Source organism: Bufo gargarizans, chromosome 11, assembly GCF_014858855.1.
Source record: "Bufo gargarizans isolate SCDJY-AF-19 chromosome 11, ASM1485885v1, whole genome shotgun sequence".
NCBI lineage: Eukaryota > Metazoa > Chordata > Amphibia > Anura > Bufonidae > Bufo > Bufo gargarizans.
The window spans coordinates 22,009,251-22,026,869 of NC_058090.1; the positions used below are offsets into that span (position 1 = coordinate 22,009,251).

The 17,619-nt window shown below is 43.8% G+C and overlaps 1 protein-coding gene across 1 annotated transcript in view; it reads right to left on the reverse strand.

Annotated features, from left to right (window-relative positions):
* Nucleotides 1-3,034: 3,034 nt before the first annotated feature.
* Nucleotides 3,035-17,619, reverse strand: part of MTX2 (metaxin 2) — a 77,097-nt gene continuing 62,512 nt past the window's right edge. The window contains exons 9-10 of the mRNA XM_044271956.1: nt 10,570-10,646; nt 3,035-3,397 (exon numbers count right to left, since the gene is read on the reverse strand). Of these exons, the coding sequence (XP_044127891.1) occupies nt 3,190-3,397; nt 10,570-10,646 (285 nt within the window). The 3' untranslated portion in view covers nt 3,035-3,189. The remainder of the gene's footprint in view (nt 3,398-10,569; nt 10,647-17,619) is intronic.

Consider the following 17,619-nt stretch of genomic DNA (forward strand, 5'->3'; position numbering starts at 1 on the left):
TAGGACATGTTCTATCTTTTGTGTAGCTGCGGACCCGAAGATCGGGGCCGCGCTCCGCAAATGCGGACAGCACACTGTGTGCTGTCCGCATCCATTCCGTCCCCATAGAAAATGAATGGGTCCGCACCCGTTCTGCAAAATTGTGGAACGGATGCGGACCCATTTGCGGACGTGTGAATGGAGCCTTACTTGGCTCAGAAATGGATATAATGAATGACTTCAACAACTTGACACATTTAGGTAAAAGTACAAAATGATGCCTTTGAAGGGCCTCTGTCAGCAGATCTGCACCTATAAAACTGGGTGACCTGTTACATGTGCACTTGGCAGCTGAAGGCGTCTGTGTTGGTCCCATGTTCATATGTGTCCGCATTGCTCAGAAAAATGTTGTTGTAATATATGCAAATGAGCCTCTAGGAGCAACGGGGGCGTTGCTGTTACACCTAGAAGCTCTGCTCTCTCTGCAACTGCCTCTATTCCTCTTTCATTGACCTTAGGAGAAGTTAAGGCCAGATGTGATCACACTTACACTGCCTGGCCTTGTGCAGTTGCAGAGAGAGAAGAGCCTCTAGGTGTAATGACGATGCCCCCGTTGCTCCTAAAGGCTCATTTGCATATATTAATACATTGTTTTTCTCAGCAATGCGGGCACATATGAACATGGCACCAACACAGATGTCTTCAGCTGCCAAGTGCACATGTAACAGGTCAGCCGGTGTCATAGGTGCAAATCTGCTGACAGATGTCCTTTAAATGAGAATCCAAAATTAGGGGGGGGGGGGGGGATCCTTTTTTTTTTCCCTCTCCAGAAACAGTGACACTCTGCTATACTGTGTCGGCCCCATTAACTTGAACAAAGAGCTGCAATACCAGATACATCCCGTGGATAGAGGTGGAGCCGTTTCCAGAATGAAAGCAGATCCTTTTGTCTGATCCTCGACAACCTCTTTAAATGAATACATACATTCCGTCCATAGCATAGGCTGGGTGTGCACACCTTCGGTTATGTTTATTCAGCACCCTGCATACTGATACGACCAGATAACATTTGAAGTTGATTTGGTTGGTTGTTGGTTAATCTGTTGATCTAACACCTCCTTTTACTGCTTATAAATTGACAAATGATAAGTCAACCTTGTTTGCTGATAAGGTAATCACATCCTAGGTCAAAAGGTAAGTTACTTATGACCTGTGTGACACGGTCCGATTCCAGCAACCAACCATTGCTTACTTTAAGACGTGAGGAATGTAAGTCAATATCCGCAGGGTTACAGCCCAGCAAGGCATGGCGTACAGTAATACATTATGCCATGACATCTGCATGAAAGGTTTGCTTTGGAATAGGATATTTTTATTACTGCAGCCACATGGCCGATCCGAATCTGCAGCCAGCACCAACTGGTTTTATAGGAAGATGCTGGACCCCAACATCCATAACATCATTTAGGATTTAAAGGGGTTGTCTCTCAAACACAGTCCCTGTGCAAGTAGAACCTGGCCTGGCGATCAGCTGATCATCATGGAACCAGCTTCTCCATCCCCCTTTCCATGTCTGGCCATACATTCCTGCTACAGGGGAAATAGAGTATTAAAGGGCATCTGTCAGCAGATTTGCACCTATGAAACTGGCTTGACAGGCATCTGTGTTGGTCCCATGTTCATATGTGCCCGAATTGCTGAGAAAAATGTTTTACTATATGCAGGGAGCAACAGGGGCGTTGCTGTTACACCTAAAGGCTCAGCTCAGTGAACTTTCATTAACAGGGCCAGATGTGATCACGTTTTCACTGCCTGGCCCTGTCAATCAAAGAGGAGAGGACATGTCAGTTGCTCCTAGAGGCTAATTTGCATATATGAAAACATCACTTTTCTCAGCAATGCGGACACATATGAACATGGGACCAACACAGATGCCTTCAGCTGCCAAGTGCACCTGCAACAGGTCAGCCGGTGTCATAGGGACAAATCTGCACATTAAACATGATGGATGGCCAACTATGTAATACTTGGACCACCTGGGCAAGAAGCGCTCTTTGCGAGTGACTCAGTTCTAATTTATAGAAAGGACATATTAAACAGTGGATCGAGCAGCACAACTCCAGCACTCTTTGGGACGGTGAAATGTTCCAGCTTGATGACCATGTCCCATCAAGACCTCATTCCCCCCCCCCCCCCCCCCCAAAAAAAAACGGAATGGTACAGCACTCTAGTAGTCTAGTATGCGTCACATACACGTAATGCATTTTGGTGCAAAATTATGAGTCGTAAATAAAAAACAAAACAAAAAACATTTATCTGATTGCCATGCTTACTGGTAGGGGTACTACAGCGATAGTCAACTAATGGACTGCCTATTACCAGTGGTACCATATGGCTTCTGTGTAATTGACTCAATACAATCTAGGTGAAGCATACTGAACTACTGGAGGCCATTTCTGCCAGATTAATTCATAGGGAGGGTCCTGATGGAAAGGTGTTGTCATGAGACTTGTCAATCACTTTTGGGTCTATTCATACATCTTGATCAAAGAAAAAAAAAATGAAAAAATTCTTGGAAAAAGGAGCAAACCCTTTTAGTCTTTTCGACGATGGCATTAGATCATAATAGAAGGACTTTTCCCCATGGTTGTGATTTTTTTCCATTTCCTCCTGCCTAAAATATTTATTTCTTTAAAACCACAAGAAAAAAAAAAAAGATAATCACAGACCTCAAGTACGGCCGGGCTCAAGAGCCCAAAAGTTGTTTTTTACTTAATCAGATTAACGCGGCACTTCCATCTTTGGGATGCTAATCTGTTACAGGGGCTAATCACCTTGTAAACACGCAGATTTTCTGAGTGCTTGCTTGTTAAACCCTGAAAACAGTGGTTCTACCGAGCCTCGCTGCCTCATGTAAGTAGCACTGTAATCCCTGGTGTGTGATGCAAATGACGTCTCCTTTGTTCTTCCCCTGTCAGGATCTAAAGTCACTATTTGCTACATCTGTATAGGTCTTGGTCAGGGTAAGATCAAAAAGAAGGAAGTGTAGTCTTCATGCATTTGTTTTAGATTTATTGTAATGCAGATACAGTCGAGTTCTATGAATACTTGTTTTTTGTGCAATACAAAGGGTTATCTATTGAACGTACTGTATATAGCAAATTCTTTCAAAGTAATAGGCCAATTCTCATCACATGTTTCCCCAAAAATTTACAGTGTGGGGCCTTTGGATAATCTTAAAGAGGAGCTGGCAGAACTGTCCCTGTCGTGATCTTCAAAATAGTTCTGTTCGATCCTTCGGCAAAAGGCAATGAGGTTGCTGTAGTTTTTCACTTTTTCGCTGAGTTCTTCATTATTCAGCTGAGTGGTGAGGATTGTGAACAGATGTCCGAATACCAGAGCGTCCAGCTCAGTGGGTCTACAAGAGTTGGACAAGAAACAGATCAGCGCAGTGTTCAAGTCAAAACCATCTGTGATTTCTCCTAAGGAGGGCAAAACATGTAAAATAAATTCTGCAAATTTTTCCCTCCAGATTAACTCCTTTGATGATGCGGGGTAGGTCAGGGATACATTAGCCCATTGCCCAAACAAGTGGAAATACAATGTCTATTGCTCCTCAAACCATCAATACATTTTTGTAGGCCTAATGCTAGAATATTAATGATGTCGTTATTACAAACCACATAAATTGAAACAAAAAAGACAAAAAAAAAAAAAAAAAGGACACATAAGGTACATTTTGTATTTGCTTGGGACTGTAGTCAAAAAATACAGTAGCTCCCTAACATTTATGCATAGTCCATGTGTTCTTTTATACATTAGATGTACATTAGATGGCTGAACCTGCCAATTTCGGTGGGACTGGCTTACCATCTGATGTGTATAGTAGTGTCCTAACTCTAAACTGATGCCAAATCTTGAGGGGAGATAAAGATAGGGCTGTGTGGCTTCAACATGACCAATCCTTTTTTTCTTAAGAGATTTGCCACAACCAGAGGAGTCTGGCAGCTGCTTTAAGGGGTTGCGCAGTGCCTAGATATCGATGACCTATCCTCTGGATAGGTGATTAATATCAGATCGGCGGGGGTCTGACTCCCGCCACCCTCACAAATTAGCTGTTTGAAGAGCCCGCAGCCCTCTTGCAAATGCCATGACCTCGTCACCGTTAGGGTCCATTCACACATCCACAAATTGGATGCCGGCACCCCCTATAGAACTGCCTATTCTTGTCCGCAGACAAGAATAGGACATGTTCTATTTTTTTGCGGAGCCACAGCCCAGAAGTTCGGGGCCGCGCTCCGGAAATGCGGATGTGGAGAGCACATAGTGTGCACAGGTCCGCACCCGTTCCCAATATTGCGGAACGGATGCGGACCCATTTGCGAACATGTGAATGGAACCTAAACCTGATGACAAGCAGATTAACAGTGAAGAGGATGCTGCGCCTGCACAAGCGGTGCCGCCTCTTCAAACAGTTGATCGTGAGGGTGCCGGGAATCAGACACCCGCCGATCTGATATTGATGACCTACCTTGAGAATAGGTCATCAATATCCAAGTAACACACAACTGCTTTAAGCTGCCTATACACAGTAGATGTAGGCCAGACAAATCCCTAATTTTGGTAGGACTGGCTGACCATATAATGTGTATGGGGCTTCCGATGGAAGATGTCACGCAAGAGAAGGGTAAGGCATATTGGATTTCAACATGGTGTTTGCAGTGGATTCCTCGCCTATCCCCATTCATAACAAAATCAGGCTTGGTGAGCCGAGTGTGCATGTGGATTTGGCTGTCACCTATCGAAAATGTATGGCCAGCCTAAGTACTATTTTGTGTCTTTACCTTCGATGTACCTATGTGAATTTTTACACCTGTACCACAGTAAAGCCTACATCAGAAAGAGGGCATATCGTACCGAATTCGTTAATGCAAACTAAATTGAACGAGTCTCGCGATTAAACGACGAGGGAAGAATCACTCGTCTCTCGCTAATCGTGATCTTACATCCTGCTAAAAAATTATCATTTCTCAGTCACAAATCCGTTCATATAACATGGAGTTTTTTACTCGCTTACAGATCACATAGAGGCATGGTACTTGGCAGCGAACGATTAACAAGCAAAAGTACAAACCTCTCTATGTAAGAAGCGCATTTTTAGTCACTAACGAGTAGCAAAATCTTCAATCTATAATCGTTACCTGCAAGACATCTGCTGGTCTGATACAAGCCTAGCCTATATAATCCAGTTCTGTGATAACCACCCTCTATGCATAACAAGTTGTCACAGCTCCGCCCTCCAGAAAACATAGCATTTGGTCTTGTCAAGAAATGGTACGTTTGTAAGGTTCTTGTGTTCAGTCCTCAAAGTGAGATCTCAAGGGCCATGGACTGTAAATAGTGCACCCACTACAACCACAGACTTCAATGTGCACAGCATGGCCATAATCAGATAAACAACTCCACATCCATACCACCAAGATCGTGGTAGTCGTGCGGGTCACTTAATACTTCGCTTAGGCTACATTCACATCTTCATTATTGAGGCACTAGATCTGCGATAGCTAGACTTGGCTATTGACTATAATGAGATCCAATGGGGATCCGGCTAGTTTCCAGCATAAATGCTGGGATTTGGTCATAAAAAAAGTCCTGCAAGCAGGGATTTATGTCCGGCCGCATCCCCGTTGGATCCGATTATAATCAATATAAGAGTATTGGAGTTCAATAATGGAGATGTGAACCTAGCCTTAAAGCCCCTTTACACTGCTCAATTGTCGGGAAGGTAGCGTTCCTTCCCAATAAATCGCCTGCTTTTCAGTAAAGGAGACCGATGCATTTACATGCAACGATCTCCTCCACAGTATAGGGAGGAACGATCGCAAATGCCATTGCTTGTCCCCATACAAAATCATTGTTTCGGCGGCGGCAGATGACGCTGTTTAGACAGTACGACTGGCTGCTGGCAAACAATGATTTAGGCGACCGAATGATCGATCCTATTACTCGTTTACACAGGCAAATTATCTGTCCGATGTTCAAGCAGGGCAAAGGATATATGTCCAGGGCTATATTTGTCATTTAACTGGTTCTTTTGTGTACCATGATAACCCATGATGAAATCACAATGAGAGGTGACAAATGACAGAATCAGCTCTGCTACATTTCTCAACAAGACGCCGTGTGGGGTTATTTAGCCACATTACTGTCAGTCTGAATGAAGCTTTATTGTACTTTGCAACCATAAATGTCACCTGTGAAGGGCTGTGTGATTGAAAAGGCGCAAGACAAACTTTGTGTGGTTACAGAGGCAAGATCTGAACGCGGCCAATACACGACTAAAATATATGCGTCTCAAAATGATATGGTTTAATTTGCATGTAAAAATAAATGCACAGACATAGGCATCCTAAAAAAAAATAGCTATTTTCATGTAACTGTCCATTAACTAACACAATACTGAATATATTTTGATGTGATGTTATAGCCCCTGACCCTTTTGCAACCACCGACCTGCTTTTGGATGCTAAAGGGGGCTAGTGTTCTGATCTGCTTTCAGTAACTGCATATGACACATGGTTATCATGTAAACCGTTGACAGCCATATACATATACACAACGCTTGCCAATAAGTAAGAGAAAAGGGGGAGGATAGCTCCGACTTTCCGCCCCTTGTCCTCAGCCTGACCAGCGCCAACTGTTTCTCACCCTTTTGAGCCGGTGGGACAAACTACATGAATTGCCTGTCCTTTCGCAATGTCCCCCGCAGCTCTGGCGCATAAGAAAGGAGTAGTGCACTTCAAACACTTCCAGACAGCAATTCTGCCCTTTTCATGGGTCTCGAATTCCTAACAAGTGAGAATAGCAACTACATGGTGGTGGCGGTGAGATCCATTTCTGTTGTGTAAATGTCTAAACAAATGGTAATCCACATCACAGCGAAATCAAAGAGGAGAAGAGGTTCTGTGAAAGGCACCACTTCCACTTGACAGCCGTGATTGCTGTGACCTTGTCACCCATGCAGATGTCAGGAAATCAGCGATACCTTCAGGTAAGTCCTCTTATCTGGCCATAATTAGGAAAGCCAATATGGCTGCCTTTATAGCTCGACTCACACTAAGCTTTCTTATAGGGTCTCATGGCAAATGATGTTAGTTATGCTGCGATATGGAAGTCTGTACCATCTAACTTCCCAGCTAGAATTTTTCTTTCAGGAATCTGAAAAACCTAGATTACGTCTATAAAGGGGACAACCACTGTCCATCTGTCCGATATTGTATGTACTGCATGCCATCGATCTGAATGGCCACCATATTATACCGTGTAATGTTGCTGCCATGTAATATATCATGCAACATCTTCCCTTGGCACAATCTGCTATCATGGCGTGTTGAGAGCCTTCTGATCTGTTAAATGTTGTTCCAAATTATGATGAGAAAACCCCTTTAAAAGGGTTGTCTGAGATATTAATACTGATGACCTATCCTCAGGATAGCTCATCGGTATTTGGTGGAGGTCCGACACCCGGCACCCTCGCGGATCAGCTATTTGAGAAGGCAGCAGCTCTCCTGTGAGCACAGCGGCCTTCTCCGAGCTTACCAAGCTGAGCTCCGTAGGTTGTATAGCGGCTATGCTTGGCATCACTTCTATGGGGCTGAGCTGCACATAGGATACGTGACCGATAAACGTGTCATCACTGGCCTCAGCCCTGGAAATCTTTAAATACTTGAGAATGCATTACTGCATACAATCTAAAGCCTGGTGCAACAGTGCTACATCTGTGGATTTGCCTTTCAGAAGTTGAAATATGGCGCCACCGAATGTTTGTACTATATATTTGATTCATTTCCCACATTCACAAGTGAGGACATCTTATCCTTTCTGAAGTCTACACACGATTCACTTGTTGCCCCTTCACAGAACTAAACCGGCCTGCACCCCCGTCATTATGCAGGTCTGCTTAACCATAATGCATGATGAGATTCGTCCTCAATTCTTGGGGGGAAAAAATTGACATAATAAAACCTGCTTTGTAACTTTGTGCTAAAAATGATCAATGGGATGAATACCATGGGAATCATTCTCTCCTGATGAGCTTAGAGTTGAATCGCTGCCATATGGCGGACGCTGTATAACTGGTCTAATGGAATAAGGAGGTAAGGTAGGTTCATCAAGATATGTTCTAATGGCGTAATGTGAACAGTATTCATTCTCCTCTGATGGCAGCTTATATGTCGTGCCTGTGTTTTAATTCACCATCAGACATTATTAAGCAACTGCTGGACTCAAGGCTACAACTAATGATGCACACAAAGAATTACAAACTGTATATAGCTGCACATACAGGGTACTGCTACTACAGCATCGACTAAACCTTTTCTATTTATACCCAAGGCTGTGACGAGGGGACATCCTCTGCGTCTGGAGGAAAGAAGGTTTGTACACAAACATAGAAGAGGATTCTTTACGGTAAGGGCAATGAGACTATGGAACTCTCTGCCGGAGGAGGTGGTGATGGTGAGTTCACTAAGGCTACTTTCACACTTGCGCTTGATCGGATCCGTTCTGAACGGATCCGATCATATTAATGCAGACGGAGGCTCCGTTCAGTACGGATCCGTCTGCATTAATAACTTAGAAAAATTTCTAAGTTCGCAAGTAGCCTGAGCGGATCCGTTCAGACTTTCAATGTAAAGTCAATGGGGGACGGATCCGCTTGAAGATTGAGCCATATGGTGTCATCTTCAAGCGGATCCGTTCCCATTGACTTACATTGTAAGTCTGAACGGATCCGCACGCCTCCGCACGGCCAGGCGGACAGCTGAACGCTGCAAGCAGCGTTCAGCTGTCCGCCTGTCCGTGCGGAGGCGAGCGGAGCGGAGGCTGAACGCCGCCAGACTGATGCAGTCTGAGCAGATCCGCTCCATTCAGACTGCATCAGGGCTGGACGGAGGCGTTTGGGTCCGCTCGTGAGCTCCTTCAAACGGAGCTCACGAACGGACCCATGAACGCTAGTGTGAAAGTAGCCTAAAAGAGTTAAGTTAGGCCTGGGTGTATTTCTGGAGTGTAATAATATTACAGGCTATAGCTACTAGATTTCTGGAGATGTTGATACAGGGAGTTATTTTGATTGCCTGATTGGAATCAGGAAGGAATTTTTCCCATAAAATAAGTCAAATTGGCTTGGATTTTTTGCCTTCCTCTGGACCAACTTGCAGAATAACAGACTGAACTGGATGGAAGTACATACTTTTTTGGGCACATTTATTAAGACAGCATTTTGGACGCCGGTCTTAGTAAGTCCCTGCAATGGTGGTGGATCGCAGGCCTCTCCATAACTTCAGCGCATCCGGCGCCAGGCTAAATGTAAGATAGCTTTCTAGCTGTCTTACATTTATACCATTTTTTATGCCTAAAACAGGTGAAGAAAATGGTAAATGAAGCGGACCTGCCGGCCCGTCCCCTTCCCCACCCACTTTTCTAGACCTGGGAAAAGTCACAGATTGAGGAACAAAGGACCTTTGCGCCACAATCTAATATATGATATAGGAATATTTCTGTTTAATAAATGACCCCCTATGTTACTACGTTTTCCTCTGGTGGAAACAAAAGGCTCACAGCAGGAAAAAGTGCAAACATAGAGTAATATTAAGAAAAATTAGGAGAAAGACATCCTGCCATATCCCAGTTTCCACTGCTTCGGACTCCATATCAGCATCTAGCGTCAGCCACTAAAATCTAATATTTATCTGATATCTAAGGCCAACTTCACTATTAAAGAGGACCTGTCCCCTCTCCTGACATGTCTGTTATATTACTTACTTGCACTCCCCATGTAATAATTCTGGAGCATCTAATCTTATGACTCTAGGCTGTGCCATTTCTTTATTATTTCTACTAGAAGTTATGAATGAACTATCAGCAGCTTGCAATAAAGGTCCAGATTGGTGTTACCAATTTGGGATGTGTCCCTGCACAATCTTCCACTATCCAATCAGTGCTGCCAGTGTGACACTGGGACGGTCCTTAAGAGGTTATCAAAGGGAATGTCACAAAGTCAGCACCTGCCTATATGTACTATAAAGGTATATGGCCTTCATAGAGGGATGGTCCATGCTCAGGAGCCAGCTCTATCCGGTGATCAGTTGCTATCTAGGTTGATTCTTTTTAGAAGAGGTGGTGTCTTCTGGTGACAACCTCTAAAGTTTGATGACATCCAGAAAGGTATATGTTAAAAAAATAAAAAAAAAATTAGCAAATCAAGAAACAAGTGTCAGACTGCTACATATTATTATACACACTTATATAGCGCTGACATATTCTGCAGCGCTTTACAGACATTAGCTTCACACTGTCCCCAATGGGGCTCACAATCTAAGTTCTCTATCAGTATGTCTTTGGAGTGTGGGAGGAAACTGGAGAACACGGAGGAAACCAACATAAACACTGTGGGAACATACAAACTCCATGCAGATGTTCTCCTTGGTCGGATTCGAACCCAGCGCTGCAAGTCACCAGTGCTAACCACTGAGTCTGGACTATCAGATGCCAGATTAAAAGGAATGTGATTTTAGTCATAAAAATACTTACTGCTTATTGAAGAAATAGGACTGGGTCCCTAACCTTTGTGAAAGGGCCTGACAACATTGATCGACATCTTCATAGACCTGAGGAGACACAAGGAACGTCTTCAATGAAACCAGAGCTACAATGGATGACTACACTAATGCTATATAATGTGATATTAACTCTTATGTATGAATAGATGCCTACACTTATACAGTCCTGATCAAAAGTTTAGGACCACTTGAAAAATGGCAAAAAAAATCATATTTAGCATGGCTGGATCTTATCCCTTTGAGGACCATAAGATTACAGTCATCAATATAAAAATAATTATATTTTTTTCCATTTAAAAATGTATTTGAACAATAAATAAAACCATTTCCACACTTGTGTCATTTTTGGGGGAGGAGTTATGACACGGGACAAATGTGACTTTTTACATTACTTTCAATGGAAGGCCAAAAGAAGCAAAAAAAATTTTGTTACAGCAACTGAAGTTCGTACACTTCAGTTGCTGTAACTAAGCCATTTCATGAAATAACTGGCAAAAAGCTAGATCCATTTGTTGATAACTAACATTTTGACTCAAACTAAAAAAAAAAAAGTATTTTAAGTTCTTAATCAGACGATACAGGCAATTAAAAACATGGGACAAATACGTCCCTTGGTCCTCAAAGGGTTAACAAGGTTCCAAGTAGAGCTTCAACATGCAATAAGAAGAAATGGGAGTGAGAAAACATTTTTTGAGCATTCAATTTAATGAAAACAACGAATAAACTGAAACAGGCTGTTTTTCAGCTGATCAAAAGTTTAGGACCACATGCCTTTAAAAGGCCAAATCTGTGCAAAGATGTGGATTCATTGTCATTTTCTGTCAGGTAGTCACACGTTGTGATGGCAAAGGCAAAAAAACTCTCCCTTTTTGAACGTGGTCGGGTTGTTGAACTGCATCCATCGCTGCTGCGCGCCATCGCTGCTGAGGTGGGACGCAGTAAGACAGTCATTTGGAATTTCTTAAATGATCCTGAGGGTTATGGAACAAAAAAGTCAAGTGGAAGACCCAACAAAAATTTCATCAGCACTGAGCCGGAGGATCCAATTGGCTGTCCGTCAAGACACTGGACGATTCTCGACCCAAATTAAGGCCCTTACTGGTGCTGACTGCAGCCCCATAACCATCAGATGGCATCTGAGACTGAAGGGCTTCAAAAACAAAAAACGTCTTCAAAGACCTCGTCTCCTTGAACCCCACAGAACTGCTCTTTTGTACTTTGCAAGAGAGGACCAAACATGGGACATTCAAAGGGTGGAAGAAAGTTTTATTCTCTGATGAGAAAAAATTTAACCTTGATAGTCCTGATTGTTTCCAACATTACTGGCATGACAAGCAGATCCCACCCGAGATGTTTTCTACGCGCCACAGTGGAGGGGGCACCATAATGGTCTGGGGTGCTTTTTCCTTCAGTGGAACAATGGAGCTTCAGGAAGTGCAGGGGCGTCAAACGGCCGCTGGCTATGTCCAGAAGTTGCAGAGAGCATTCCTCATGACCGAGGGCCCTCGTCTGTGTGGTAACGACTGGGTTTTTCAACAGGACAACACTACAGTACACAATGCCCGCAGGACAAGGGACTTCTTCCCCGAGAATAACATCACTCTTTTGGCCCATCCTGCGTGTTCCCCTGATCTAAATCCGATTGAGAACCCTTGGGGATGGATGGCAAGGGAAGTTTACAAAAATGGACAACAGTTCCAGACAGTAGATAGCCTTCGTGCGGCCGTCTTCACCACTTGGAGAAATGTTCCCACTCACCTCATGGAAACGAATTTTGGAAGTGATAAACAATAACGGCGGAGCTACTCATTACTGAGTTCATGTTTGGAAGTTGGATTTCTGTATTGGGGGGGGTTTATTTTTTTTTTTTTTGAGGTGTGGTCCTAAACTTTTGATCAGCTGAAAAACAGCCTGTTTCAGTTTATTCGTTGTTTTCATTAAATTGAATGCTCAAAAAATGTTTTGTCTCACTCCCATTTCTTCTTGTTGCATGTTGAAGCTCTACTTGGAACCTTGTTAAGATCCAGCCATGCTAAATATGATTTTTTTGCCATTTTTCAAGTGGTCTTAAACTTTTGATCAGGACTGTATTAAGGCCTTATGCAGTCTTCTTTATTTCAGTTATGTGTAGGAGCTGTATGCTTAAAACAGAGTATGGGATTGGATCCAGTCATGCAAGAAAACCTTTCCCAACTTTTCAAGGTGCTCTTCTTCCATAACAAGCTCTGAACCCCTACCTGACTCTAAAATGTACGGCTCTGATATGGCGCTGTAATACAGGTATGTGGCTAAAGTCTTACACTGGGTTCACACCTGAGCGTTTTACAGCGCGTTCAAACGCGCTGTAAAACGCTCAACACATGAAAACTAATGCTTCCCTATGGCCCTGGTTCACACTTGAGCGTTTTACAGCGCGTTTGAACGCGCTGTAAAACGCCCTACGCTCAAAAAAGTTCTTGAGCTTCTTTGGGGCGTTTTGTTGAGCGTTCCCGTACATAGACTTTCGGGAACGCGCAACAATGGGTGTTCGCTTGTCTCTGTATGCGCGATTGTAAACGCCGGTACAATCGCGCATACAGAGCGCTCCTTTCAGAACGCTCAGGTGTGAACCCAGTGTTAGGCTAGCCATACACTTTAGATAGCTGTGGTTGAACCTTCTGAACGAGGAGAAGGGAGAAAACTGCTGACAGACACCTCTGGTGGTGGCTTATCCGCCATAGAATAAAACAGTTGTTTAATTCTTATATCATGTTTTCAAGTGTAGGTTCCATAATACACAACTAGTTCTGTGTTCAGACATTTTGTACTTATTTTCTAATGCAGATACATTTACATTGCAACCTTTATGGGCAAATGTGTAATATAATTGGGAGAGGAAGCTTCTAAATCAAACTCCCCAGAAACCTCACGTGGTGCGTCAGTAAACACAAGATATCCGGCCGTCTGTATCCGCTGCTCCACGGGCAGATTATAGGCTCCCATAAAAAGCACCAATAACTGGGGAAAAGGGTGTTTTAGAGGGAACAGACAGCAGGAATGTAAATGTGGAGCAGTTCCACAAATAAATCTTCATCTTCTTGATACTTAAGATATTCCAATAATTTTGTAAAACAAAACTAGTGAAAAATCTTAGAATATGTCGGGGAATTCTGTATAATATGTGAGCAGGTAATACTTTCCTAGTAATGATCACTATGCAACTTGGATCATTAATTATACATTTCTTCACCTGCAAGGATTCGTCGGGATTCGTATAAGTGATGTTTTCTCACTGTCTATCAAACAGCTGTGAAATACTTGAGATGCCTTCAATGTAGGTAGAAAAACCTTACTACTCGAAATGCCCAATATACCCCCATACCCAGCCCAAATACCATAGACTTATTGCCCTAATAATATGTGACAGATAAACTATATACTATCCATAAAGGATGATCAATTGATAGACTTATAGGCTTGTACATGACAACCCCTTTGCTGTAGAGCACATGGATGTCAAAAAAAGGCTCTCCTCTATCAGCCAGAGCAGAGAGCGGCACACATAAAATGTCCGGCATGCAGTACTACATTTCCCCTGCCACGGCCACAGCAGCAGAATCGTCCGGCCCTGAGCCCCTTTATAAGCCAGATCCACGGTGACCATCTGATATGTTGAAATCCTCCAACATCTGCAGTCAGGTGCGACAGCAACCTCCCATGTATATGAGATGGGTGAGTTTGGCCAGCATTAATCTAATGTGTTTTGCCACACTAAAAGGGTTATCCAGGAAATGATAAGGATGACCTATCCTTATGATGGGTCATCATTATTACCTCAGCAGGGGTCCGAGTACTGACACCCCTACCAATCAGCAGTTCCAGTGAGCCGCCATGCACACCGGAGCTCTAGCGAGTGCAGTCGGCTGCCAGCAGCTCACCAAGCACAGTGCTGTACATAGTATAGCGGCTGTGCTTGGTATTACAGCTCAGCCCCATTCACTTCTATGGGGCAGAGCAGCTCCTAGGCCACGCGACCAATGTACTGTGACGTCACATGGCCTAAGAAGAGGTGATCGGCAGGGGTCGTGAAGATAGGTCATCAATATCATTTCCAGGATAACCCCTTTAAAGAAGCCTTCCAGATTTTACATATTAAGGATAGGTCATCAATATTAGTCTAGTGAGGGTCTGACATCTGGCACCACCACCGATCAGCTGTTCGTACAAGTGGCTGGAACCAGAAGCTATACAATGGATGGAGCTGGAAGCAGAAAGCTATGTCTACTGTGTAGTTTCCAGGGCTGCATGCTGCATCCACTACGTTGTCAATGAAGCCTTCTGCTCCCAGCTCATGCCACTGTAAAATTTTCAGCACTGGTTGCTGACTGACAGCTGATCAGTGGGGGTGCTAGGTGCTGGACCCCCCACTGACCCAATATTGATGCCCTATCCTGAGGACAGACCATCAATATCTAAGTCCCGGAAAACCCCTTTAAAGCCCACAGGTAGACCTTAGGTGTCTCCACTGAATATTGATTTGGATGGGAAGAATAGTCATACATGACTTTACTTGGAATTTAATGAATGAAGGTGAAATAACTTCCTGATGGTAACAGGTATTGCATAACTTTAAAGGGAATCTGTCACCAGCGGCCTCCGTCTTAAACGGTTTGCATATACACACAGCTGTGGGTCACCCGATTAAAACCCTGTATTACTTTTGTTGATACGAGGCTCCATTTCTGGTTTATGGTACTTTTTCTTAATACGCAAATTAGACCTTTAGAGCAATGAGGGGGTCACCATTGCTCTTGTTGCACCCAAGCTCCACTGCAGCCAGTCCCTCCCTGGCTGTTTTGATTGACAGGTCCAGGCAGTGGCAGAGCAGAGAGGGAGGGACTGACCACAGAAATCAGTGGAGCTTGGGTGCAACAAGAACAATGGTGATGCCCTCATTGCACCAAAGGTCTAATTTGCGTATTAAGCAAAAGTATCATAAACCAGGAACGGAGCTTCGGATCAACAAAAGAAAAACTGCGTTTAAAAGAGTAACCGTTGTGTTAAAAAAAATATAATATTTAGCATATGCTACTGCTGCAGCAACATCATGCATAAAGCAATCTTTGCCTTGAGTTTTTCCCTTTGTTATGGCTGTTTAAACATTTACAATGTGAGGACCTTCTCAAGATGGCTCCTCTGCCAGTTCTCTGAGGCCAAAACTGCTTTCCATCACTTCCCATACACACTTGCTGTAGCCAGCAGCTCCCTGCCAGCCAATCAGATTGGATTACTGAGAGACACGCCTCCTCACTCTGAAGCCTAATGCAGGTATGCAGTGTGAAGGACCGCCCCTCTGACTTCTTAGCCAGAGACAGACAAGCTATAGCAACTGTCTTTTAAGGGGCCAGTGGAAAGGGACAGAGGACATTAATGAAAGCTGTTATTATAAAGGTAATTACAGATCTTTTGACAATCATTGACAGACTAACTCAGGTATACATGTCTAGCTGTAAAACTAGCAAACAAAAAATAATAATATGACAGTTATCCTTTAACCACTACAGGACCGCCGCACGCAGGATTGCGTCGGCCCTGTTATTCCTCCTGGACGCGCCGGGGCGTCATCTCGCGAGACGCGAGCACACAGGCGTGCGCGTTCACAGGAACCGGAGGTAAACTAGCTGATCTACAGCCTGCCAGCGGCGATCGTTCGCTGGCAGGCTGTAGATGCAATTTGTTTAACCCCTAAAAAGGTATATTAGACGCTGTTTTGATAACAGCGTCTAATATACCTGCTACCTGGTCCTCTGGTGGTCCCTTTTGCTTGGATCGACCACCAGAGGACACAGGCAGCTCTGTAATAAGTAACACCAAACACCACTACACTACACCCCCCCCCCCCCCCTCTGTCACTTATTAACCCCTTATTAACCCCTGATCACCCCATATTAGACTCCCTGATCACCCCCCTGTCATTGATTACCCCCCTGTAAGGCTCCATTCAGACGTCCGTATGTGTTTTACGGATACGATCCATGGATCCGCGGATCCGCAAAATACATACGGACGTCTGAATGGAGCCTTACAGGGGGGTGATCAATGACATATAGCCCATATAGACTCCCTGATCACCCCCCTGTAAGGCTGGCTCCATTCAGAGGTCCGTATGTGTTTTGCGGATCCACAAAACACATACGGACGTCTGAATGGAGCCTTACAGGGGGGTGATCAATGACAGGGGGGTGATCACCCCATATAGACTCCCTGATCACCCCCCTGTCATTGATCACCCCCCTGTAAGGCTCCATTCAGACATTTTTTTGGCACAAGTTAGCGGAAATTGATTTTTTTGTTTTTTCTTACAAAAGTCTCATATTCCACTAACTTGTGACAAAAAAATAAAATCTCACATGAACTCACCATACCCCTCACGGAATCCAAATGCGTAAATTTTTTTAGACATTTATATTCCAGATTTCTTCTCACGCCCCTAAAATGCCAGGGCAGTATAAATACCCCACATGTGACCCCATTTTGGAAAGAAGACACCCCAAGGTATTTTGTGAGGGGCATGGGGAGTTTATGTAAAATTTTATTTTTTGTCACAAGTTAGCGGAAAGGGAGACTGAGAAAAAAAAAAAAAAGAAAAAAAACAATTTCCGCTAACTTGTGCCAAAAAAAAAAAAAAACTTCTATGAACTCGCCATGCCCCTCACGGAATACCTTGGGGTGTCTTCTTTCCAACATGGGGTCACATGTGGGGTATTTATACTGCCCTGGCATTTTAGGGGCCCTAAAGCGTGAGAAGTCTGGAATCCAAATGCCCTCCTAAAAGATACTCATTGGAATTTGGGCCCGTTTGCGCACCTAGGCTGCAAAAAAGTGTCACACATGTGGTATCGCCGTACTCAGGAGAAGTTGGGCAATGCGTTTTGGGGTGTCTTTTTACATATACCCATGCTGGGTGAGAGAAATATCTCTCTATAATGACAACTTTGTATAAAAAAAATGGGAAAAGTTGACTTTTAGAGATATTTCTCTC